Genomic DNA, 10,643 nt, shown 5'->3' on the forward strand with positions numbered 1-10,643 from the left:
GATCTGAACTGGGGGGAAAAAAAGTGCAGACGAGATAACCCAGTTTACAGCATTTAAAAAAATCAAATAATTTATTTCTGTGTTCTTTTTCCACATTAAATAAAAGCTATTGGACATTTCCAGGTCAAAATCAAGAGAGGGGACAGGGAAGAGGAACAGGGGGAAACAGAAATCTGACATGCAAAAAAACCTTTTGCTCTCCCCTTTTGCACACTTGGTGGTGGATGGCGGTGTAGGCGGTGCTGGCCGCCCTGAAAACACTGCAGGAAGCCCCTGTGGTCGGTTGGTTGGTTGTGGGGACCGTAGCGTTCTGTGGTGCAGGACTACTTCCAATACAAATGTTATCTGACTAACAACCTGGTTTCTGGGGGAATTTTATCTAATAAATGTAGAACGGCAGATGTTGCCTTGGGTGAGGACAGAGGTGGGGTTGGCATTGTTTGAATAAGCAACCTGGATAGAACAGCAGATTCCAGATGCAGTCTGGAATAGGGGGAACCTCTGACATTTGTGAACACCTAACTGGCATGTCAAGTCAAAACTGATTCCAAATGCAGACGAGTCATTGTCAGAGAGAGTTGGGTAAAACTTGGTGACGAAGCCCTGCGTTGACTGAGACAGAGCCCTTTGGCTCATTGTAGCAGGCTGTAATGCCCATATACCTAATGGAACTGCCAGAGTTTCACAGGATAAAAAAAAGACCCTTTCCTTCAATATCTAAAACACCTCTTCATGCTGACAGCTGGTTTTGAAAGAACAGGATGGATGCACGTGTCATCCAGCCTGTTCCTCCATGAGTAGTCAGAGTAATAGAAGACAAGGCCCGAACAGTAAAAGAACAGAGAAGAATGGGGACACAACTGTTGACAGGGACGATAATATTTAAACCTCCAGAATTAAATCAGGAGGAGTTTAAACAGGGAGATCACTAAAATGGGAGTAAGATGAGCAGCAAAGGTGATAAGTGTCATTCTCGTACGCTCATCGTTCTGGTTACATCTCTGGATGGGCTAAGTAGCACAGAAATTAAAAATAAAACTCTGAAAATCTGATAAATCGAACCAAATTGTCCCCTTTTCCCAAACAGGTGATTCACAAAAAAAAAAAAAACCATGCTCTCAATACGATGAATAGAACAACACTCATATACAAATCTGGAAAAAAAGAAAAGAAAATAGGTCATCTGATCCATTGTTCCAAATGCACACACACACAAACTTGGATACACAGGCTGTTACGTGGGTGGCAACTCTGTAACCATCTACTCTCCCTTCCAGTCCTGGGCTCCTGGGATTAAATCTCTCATCTGAAAGGGGGAAATAAACCCGAAACACGAACATGGTCTTGTAGTGTCATTAATAAAGACAAGCTAATCTGTCTTTAAATCATTAAAGCATCTAAAGCTGGAGATTTGTTTGTTCAATATTTGTAGCTGATAGTATTCCTGATTTGTTTCTGTTGTGTTACATGGCAGTGTCTTTGAGTGCTTTCTACTCTGAATAAAGCAGGCAGGGATAAAAGCACACAGATGTCCAATTGCATAATTTTGAAATGCTGATTGTAAATTGAAATTGCAATACCAACCTGTGATGCAAGTTGTTTTACAATTTAAATTTGAAAAAGAAAAAAACAAGGCAAAGCAAAACAAAGATGATTTGAGGTTTATTCTCCCCTTAACTATGAACCACGCTGTCTCCTGCTTTCCTTGAATGAAAACTCAAATCCTGGAAAGGAAGAAAACAAGTGCTTTTGTTCCTTCCTGTTACTAACAAGTGTCCTCATTAGGGTGGAACAAAACACAGCACCATAAAGGCTCTGATTTTCCTGTGCCTCTGAAAGTTGAGAAATAAAAGTCTATCAGAACAGATCCACACCGTTGTTAAAATAACAGGACACATTCATACAGACACACAAACACACACTGCAGCAATTTCCAAAGAAGTGCATCTGACCTTTGTTCATTTTAATTTGAAGGAAAGATAAAATAAGAAATAACGAGAAGCGGCAGAAGCAACGTTTCTTTGTCATAATTGGTGTTGATTGAAACGTCCGGGTGCATCTACGACAGGTTCCGGGCGGGAGATCTTCAAAATGTTAGCGAGGTTGGTTGTGCATCGAGTTAGGGCACCTGGGAAGTGCACTGTGGTCTCAGCCGCTTACAGCAGCGTGAGGTTATACAGGTGTATAGAAGTATATCTAAATAAACTGAAAGCGAACAAAAGAATAAAATATAATCTGCTAAGAATACTTGTCTAGTTTCCTTTTTTCTTTAAATCAAGAGATAAACACACACGCACACACAGCATACTCAAACAGCAATCCAGCATAATGTAACACTTTGCCTCCCGTCTGGTGCTGAGGGCAGACGAGAAGCGGGGGCCGACGCCGCTGTGCGTGTCGCCTCTTAGCGGGCTGACCACCGCAGTCGTGGCTGAGAGTTCTGATGGATCGAGTGGCACTTGCAATGAGGAGAAACAGACGATTATTATAAAGGAGTAAACTGAGACGGCTAGGAAAGTTTGACTGCACCATTGTTGGCAAGAAACGTCTTTGAAAAGACAAACTTTTCTCCTTTTTGGGAATTTTGCAGCAGCTGGCAGTGCATTTAGGGAAAACAAGTTCTGATCTGCAAAAATAGGAGGATTAAAAAATAGGCTCGTCACCCACACACTCCGTCACGGTTTGAAGAGGAGAGACTTTGGGAAGGACGATGAAGCGAAAGAGGCGGCTGATCCACCGGCTGGGCAAAAGTTTGAGGTGCTAACGGAGTGATTTGTTTTTCGATCAACTGCTCTGCACCGACATGCTTACACCAAACAGAGGAAGGGGTCGGAGGGGGGGGTGGGCCTCAGACAGGGTTTAATCAACACACACTCTCCACACTTAGTCCCGCGCTCACGTTAAAATAAATGCATGCATATCTTTACAGGCGTTCAGTCCTGGAGGCGGGTGATGGAGACAGGATGGGAAACAAGAACACACAATGGTATGCACATCTCCAACCAAACATGCGCTCACACAGTCACACAAACGTGTTCTTTTGCTCACAGCGAAAAACCAACCACGCCACGTACACATGCACACAAACACACAAACACATACACACAAAAAGCCAATAACCTGCTCCCAATCCCCCTGCCCCACCCCCCCAAAAACATGACAAAATACAAACACGCAGTCATACTATAGCTTTTTCCATCCCCCGTCAAACTTACAAGGTTAAAAAAGAAACACAAAAATAAACTCAACAATTATTTTCTTCCCAGTCTGTTGTAGCGCCCTGCGTCCTTGTTTCACGTGGTGATGTTTCCTTTAAGTCTTGTCCTGTGTTCTGCAGAAGTGGTTGGTGCGGCGCTGCGTCCCCCTTTGCGTCGGACACACGTCCTCACCTGAGCTGCCTCACAACCCCCTCCCTGTTCTGAGCGCTGCGGCATTCGAGCTTGAAGGTCAAAAGGTCATGAAGTCCCCCTACTCAAGGTCATCCCAGAGACCGCCCTCACTTGCCCCTTCCTCGTCATAGAAAGTATCAGGGGCCCCTTCATGAAAACATCAGGTGGGATTTCAGTCTGTTTCTGCCTAAACAACAGTTGTTCAGAAGTCAAGGACAAAAAGAGGATGTGTCTGCACGTCTATGCATACCTATGTGCATACTCCTCAGGGTTGTGCACAGGTGTATGTGTGTATGTGTGCGTATGAACTGTGTGTGTCTGTGTATATAAAGAGTGAAATGACCAGGGAAGAGCTGAGGCTGTCAAGCTGATCATGTAGGAGGTGAACAGCACCTGCTGTCCCGTCCCTCCATCCCCGTCCCCTCATCTTTCCTTTAGCGAAGCCACAGTTTGAGCCGCAGCGCATCCACTCCATTCAGGTAGTATCTGAACAGCCGCTTGTCTCTGACAAAACCCAAGTTCTCGTACAGCTTCAGGGCTGATTTGTTGGTGATCTCAGTCTCCAATACAACCTGGGGACACACAGAAGAGGTTGGTTTCGCACCTTAACACGAGTTTACAAGGTTTTTGCAGGTTTCAACAAGTTAAATTTAAGACTTTTTCAGACTAATTAATGAAATTTAAGACCTATGACAAGTCAGACAGATATGAAGGAATATCAGAGTCAGAATGACATCCCTATGGTTTAGAATAAAAAGGAAATGGGGAGGTAAACTACAGGCAGAGACAGTAGGTATCCATAGTCTTTTCACAAAGCCAAGCTGTGTGTACTGAGAAAAATTCTGACCAGGGTGTTTGTAGACCAGTCATAAGTTCCATTTTGGTCTCGTCTGTATTGACGCATTTATTTAACATTAACATAATTAAGACCTACTTAAACGTATTGAAGACCATGAAGATGATATTTTATTATATTTAAGGCTTTTTGATTTTAGACTGTTTAAGTCTCCACAGAACCCTGATTAACATGTTTTAGTCTGTAAAATGTCAATATTGCTGTAAATATGTCATATGATCAATATACACCAATTTCATCTCAGTACAATGACAGCTGTTGTTTATGCTAGGCTAAGCAATATTGCATTCATATACCAGTGTTCAAGTAAATCCTCAAGTCAAAATTAATGAGGACTAACAAATGCCACAATTAAATCTAAACACAGCGCCTGTGACTATGTGTAAAATAAAAGAACATGATAAAATGCTTGAGATAGGTTAACAGTGAACTCCAGTCTAAGAAATGTTATTACTTAGGAACGCAGTAACCAGAAGATAAAGTTTAACAGGCTTTCTTTGTTGCTGTACTCAGGGAAGCTTGATTATCAGTTAAAAGACATTTGCATGCAAAGCAGTTGGAAAATCAAACTCAGTAGAAAACCTGAAGTACTATGGAGAACTAACGATGCTATAAACCATGACCTGGGGCTCAATGATTCGAGTTGGAGGTGGACTGTGAGGAAAATATATTTTGTATCACTGGAGTTGGGCCAACACAAACCTAAAATAACAACAAAGATGGATGCCTTCTCTTTTTATTGCTGCAAAACAAATCTACCTACGGGGTACAAATAAAGTTACCTTAACCTTAAAGCACCAAATGCCAAAAGTATGGTTATATTCTAATAATTTCCCAATGTGTTATTTTATGGATTTTCAGTATTTGAGAAATATTTGGTTTGTAGAACCATTTTCCCAGATGAGTTGCGGGTAAAAGCCAGAGAATTGGCTACAGGGTTTACCCGCAGTTTGCCTTTCACACATGAACAACGCAGCGGGAGGTTGTCCGCACAGATGCAGATTTGGTTCGATTCCCCAGCTCCAGTCTGCATTCCAAAGTGTCCTTGGGCAAGATAATGAACCCCAAATTGCCCCTGACGGCTGTGCCAGCAGTGTATGGGAGTGCTGCATTTAATAGCACTGTATGAGTGTGTGTGTAGGAATGGGTGAATGTGACTTGAGTGGTCCATCAGACAAGAGCTATATAAATGCAGACCATTTCCCATTCAAATATGTATTGAAAATGTATGGCATGTGAATTATATGAGCTTTCCTTCAGTCAGAATAAGTCTATGTAGATTACCTCGTCACAGTCACCCTCCACCATGGCATAGATGGCCTTCTTCACCAGATTAGTGCCTGAAACAGAGGAATCTGAGTCATTGACAGCATTCAATTCAACAAAACACAGACTTAAGCATGAATAGCACTTTTTCAAACCTGACGTCTGATGGTCTAAGATCAAGGGCAAAGAAATGGCACTTAAGTTTAAAGTAAAGTGTTAGACATCCTCCCACGGTGTATATATTATTTAAATGGCACATTTGTATAAAGAGATTTATTTGTCAACTAAAAAATGAACGATTCTTTCGCACAACTTGTTCTGCATTAGAAAAGCGTGACATGACCAAATTCTCATATCCTTGTACAACCTCATATCGACATAATGACACAACATTAAAATTCTTCTTCTGCTTTGGCCCGTCTCTCTTGATATATTCTTTGCAACTCAACTTCAAGTGTTTTCTACATGACATTGGGCATCTTTGGTCAAGTCTTAGCACCAACTCATGAAACCCTCATTTCACGACTATGTTAATTTGGGGCCATGTCAGTGCAGATTTAAGTTGAAACAGCAGCTGTTATCCGCTTCCATCTTTGTGATTATTTGCCGTATGTTGTGCTGCAGGCAAAAGCCTCATGCAACATCTGAGTCTGAGGTTTGTGTTGAACACTCAACTTAACTTTTGTTGCTCTAAACTGCAGACTGCCTCTACTGTTTGTCTCGATTCTTGCGTAGATGGTAAAAAAGAGGCTAGTAGTGTTTTAGTCTATAGTGGACAGCGGTCTGTCACAGAATTTACAAATACAGCCCTTATTTTGAGTATGTGCCCCAAAAGATGGTCCCTCTCCTGTTCAAGTTACCCTGTGGTGCTTTCAATTTACTTTCATGTTTGCTTGTGTTGCCTTTATCCAAACTTTCTGGCTGCACATGTGCCGTGTGGACGAACACAAAGCATCATCCAAATGGGAAAAAATAACCAGAAAGATTGTGATTTGCAACATAATGAAACAAACAATAGAGGTTTGATATTATGCCACCCATCCTTTGTACTGTATATCATATGACACAGTCGTACTCTGTATTATGAGCACACCGACTCACCAATGCTTTTCCTTCTGTGTTTTGAATCCACAGCCAGCATGGCGATGTAGCCACGGCGGAACATCTTCTTGTGCATGTCAAGCTTACATACGATGGCTCCGACACACTCCTGTTCCACCATGGCCTGCGAGACAAACACATGCACACACACGGCACTCAGGTCTTCTGTGGTGTTACTCAGTATACCGACACAGAACAGTATTGCAATATCCTGGTTAAACATGGTACAAAGCTCTATTCCATTACTTTAAGAATGCCTTGTTTTAATAACAGCTGTATTTCCTATGAATTGCTTCAATGTGTGACGGGGGTGTTTAGCTCTGTGCTTCCTCTCACTGCAGACATAGTGGGTGTGCCAACCATTCTTAGCTTTATGCTATCATTAAGAGGAGAGGCATGGATGCTAATACCAAAAACGGAAGCAAGTGAAATGTGGAATTATTTTGATTAGAGAGCTGACAGTCAGTGCAAGTGCGTGGACACCACGAAGGTCCGTCTGTAAAAGAAACCTACGCAGAACAAAGGAACCAACTTGGCAAAAACATCTCGTCTACAGACACAGAGACAGGTCAGGGAATGTGAGGTAACAGAATGACATCATACTCATGTCCTGAAATATACTGCGAGTCATATAAGTGATTTAATTTCATCTTGAGCTGCTAAGGATCCGGTGGCCAGGAGTTCGTAATTGATCCATTTCCTCATAGTGCTGGTACTGTTAACTAGTTTTGTCAATTATTCTTTTTAGAAAGTGCTGTCAGAGAAATCACATAAACTCAAGTATAGGGGATAGATTCGATTACTGCAAATCATACTTATAAAACTAAAATGTATGATTTTAATGTTGTAATTTATTGCTAAAACAATATGTATGAGAAATTTAAAGTAGACTGGACACAGGTGACTCCTTGACAGAGGTCTGTGCTCTAGTTAATAGACTTTCTAGTTTTCTATTTAGTCAAAGTTGATTTAAATATGAGGTTCTCTCTTTTCCATGTCTTGTCTTCCATTACGTCCCCTGATCTTTTAGGTTTTTACCGAGGAATCCTTCCGACATTGGAATTGAGACACTGTTATCAGTTGATGATTGGTATCATGACAACACTAGTCTCCAGAATGTCTACAGTTGAGGTTGCTACAAGCCTAATGACGATTCCTCTACAGTTCCCGTCAACTTGCCTGTTCTGCCGGCTCTCTGAGCTGAACTCTGACCTTTATTTCATAGCACTTCCTCTTGTGTCACATGCTGTGTACTAGACAAACTGGAACTGGGAAGTTTACGACCTTGAGGCTCAGAGGATAAACAAGGAAAGTGTCGACAGTGTTTGTAAAAAGTAGAAAGCCCTTAGTGAGTGGACCCTGCAGGTACAAGAGGAAATGCCTCCTACAGCAAAACTAACAAAAGTGAAACATAAGGATTATAAAACACTGTCTGTGCTTATTTTCCTGTTCAAAGATGACTGGACAGAAGACCCTAACATCAGTGATGAACACTGATAATATTCAGTCAGACTGAAAACCACAAGTCTATGAAGGATCTGTGGCAGAAATGTGGTGTTAGTACCTTGTCAACACATAGTACGGCTACACAAAGCAATGTGCTGTCAGTGGGACATTTACACGTGTGTTTGAATAGGAGGTGTTTGTTTTATACACACTGAGAGGTGACAGGTGATGGGAAGCTACGAGCATGTGGTCACACCCAGCTCCAGGAGAGCCATGTCGCTTCAGGTCGTGGAACAGGAGGGGATCGCCCTGGTTTGTGACTCGGTGAACGAAGAGAGACAGTGAACACAGACATGATCTTCAGATTCCAGCGTCACTCACCAGAAAGCAGAGCTGCGGCCAGTTGTGGATGAAGTACCTGTACGTGTAAATAGAATAAGGCTCAGACAAGTCCTTCGTGATCAATCTCATGATCCACGGCATCTGCAGCTCAGACTCGTAGCGGACGTATCGGATGCCGTGACTATCCTCCTCCACTCGGCCTGGAGACCTGTTCAGGTCGAGCCGGGCCAGCTCTGCGGCCGGCGGCTGCTGCTGCTCCGGGTCAGCGGTGCCCTCGTCCCCGCCGGGCCCCGCAGCGTCCGGCGGCTCGTCGCTCGGCGGTCTCGGCGGCTCCGTGTGGTCGAACTCCTCTTTCCCTTCGTCCCCGAGGTGACTGTGGGACTCGTCGGCTCTTGAGAAACCCGGTATCCCGTTCACGCTATTGTTAACCAGGGGAGAGAGACTGCCGTTTTTGGAGAAGGGGCTGTGGCCTTCGTGTTGGCAATGCTCACTATTGTTTCTAGCGGCCGGAGCCTCCTCACTGCTGCCGCTGCTGCTGCTGCTGTCACAGTTGTCCATGGACGGTCTCGGATTGTCAGGTCGGTTTCCTGGGTGTTGGTGGCTGTTAGCGTCCTCGGAGGGGCTCGCCAAGCCGTTTAGCTGCTGCTGCTCTCGGGCTTGCATTTTAAGGTGCAGCGGCGCCGGGCTAGCTCGCGCTAGCATGTTTTTCTGCTTCGCCTTCACCGACCCTTTCCCTTCGCTTACCGGCCCTGACGTCTTCCCTGTACCGGCGGGTAAACAGCCCTCCCCGTGGCAGGCCGGTTCTCCGTCTCCCCCCGCCGGCTCCGCGCTCCCAGCCCCGGGGAAAGGAGGAATTTCAGCCGGGGATGCAGGCAGTGCGTTACTAGGCCCAGTCGGCACTGTGGCCATCCCACCGCATTAAGGTGGGGATTCGCGCTTGGAAAACGTCGAACACGATCTCATCCACAGGGCGAAGGGATAAACCAAACACGTACAAGTTAGTTCGCCGAATATTGCATAAATCCGAGGGGTTTGGAGGAGACAACGTTTCCGCTGGCGACGGCAGTCGCTGCTTTCTCCTCGGTTTCCCTGCTGCCGCAAAGCGCTGTCGCAGCAAACGCCATTGCAACAGCAGCGCGAGACGTTTTACGACAGTGGTGTAACGTATGACAGATGATGGTTTTTTAAATGAACTCATTCCTCTTTATTCGTTTATTTTTTATTTTGTATTATCTGTACTTTCCTTATAACATGTTTACAGGATTTATAAATCAAGAATATGAACAAAATAAATGGAAATACATTTTTACAATGACGTGTGACCTCTCGTTTATTTATGCTCACCTTGTTCTTGTATTTGAAATAAACGTGTTTGTTTGTTTGTTTGTTGTTTTACAATGTTTCACGATTTCATCTCGCTAAAATCATTTAATTCTGGCAAAGAGAGACACATGATGAATTACAGCTCTGTCGAAAGATGACTTTAGATGCCACCATACTTGACATCATTTTAATTATAATTTTAAACAATTTATAGCTGCATATTGATTATGAATTTAGCGTTTGTGCTGCTTTAAATTTTGAACTTTACTCTAACTCAAGACCTGTGAGTTTTTTTTTACCAACAGAGGGCGCCAGTTTTTTATATGGAAAGATAACATTTTTCCTCTTTACTTCAGTTTCTCCAGTAGATGTCGCCAGTAGATTAGTTTCCTTTTCTTATCAGTTCACTGCTTCATCCTGCAAAGTAAGTGCAGGTTTACATTAAATAATATCCACACCACAGACTTAGCACTACTTTCCAGAGTCACATTATTCTTCATGTACTGTTTCCAACTACAGATGGGTTTCCTCTGCTGATGCTTCAAAAAGAAGTGTGGATTTTTCATCAACATAGAGGAAACAAAGAGACATGGGAAACCTGTGCCCTCTGAGAACTGATCATATCATCAGCGATAATGCCGGTGAACAATTGATGTTTGCAAAAATCAAGACAATAAACTTATTAGTGGGACGTGATGTCTAAATCTAAAGTTACACTTCATTTCGTTTATCTGCAGGGTGGTGTAGTTCATCCTAGGTGGCAGTGTTGATCTATCACGTCCTCAGGGAGCTCCATGCACTCAGAGATGGAACACTGTTTGGGGAACTCATGGTTCACATGGTATACAAGGTCAGATAGATAGATGGATAGATAGATAGATAGTATAAGTAAGTGAAATGTTGATACCTCCTGTTTTCTC

The 10,643-nt window shown here is 43.3% G+C and overlaps 1 protein-coding gene across 1 annotated transcript; it reads right to left on the reverse strand.

Annotated features, from left to right (window-relative positions):
- Positions 1-43: 43 nt before the first annotated feature.
- naa30 (N-alpha-acetyltransferase 30, NatC catalytic subunit) lies at positions 44-9,542 on the reverse strand. The gene is made up of 4 exons (XM_035143799.2): positions 8,440-9,542; positions 6,613-6,736; positions 5,530-5,585; positions 44-3,961 (listed from the first exon to the last, which is right to left on the reverse strand). The coding sequence occupies exons 1-4, from the start codon at positions 9,307-9,309 to the stop codon at positions 3,824-3,826; spliced, it is 1,188 nt and encodes a 395-aa protein (XP_034999690.1). The 5' UTR covers positions 9,310-9,542; the 3' UTR covers positions 44-3,823.
- Positions 9,543-10,643: the final 1,101 nt, after the last annotated feature.

Source organism: Hippoglossus stenolepis, chromosome 20 (genome assembly GCF_022539355.2).
Source record: "Hippoglossus stenolepis isolate QCI-W04-F060 chromosome 20, HSTE1.2, whole genome shotgun sequence".
Lineage (NCBI taxonomy): Eukaryota > Metazoa > Chordata > Actinopteri > Pleuronectiformes > Pleuronectidae > Hippoglossus > Hippoglossus stenolepis.

Excerpts from the sequence above, each read along its gene's own strand:
- naa30 (XM_035143799.2), bottom strand. The coding sequence starts at position 9,309 with ATGGCCACAGTGCCGACTGGGCCTAGTAACGCACTGCCTGCATCCCCG. Across the intron at positions 6,737-8,439 it reads GGCCGCAGCTCTGCTTTCTG|GCCATGGTGGAACAGGAGTG; the intron begins GTGAGTGACGCT and ends TTTGTCTCGCAG. Across the intron at positions 3,962-5,529 it reads TGGAGGGTGACTGTGACGAG|GTTGTATTGGAGACTGAGAT; the intron begins GTAATCTACATA and ends GTGTGTCCCCAG.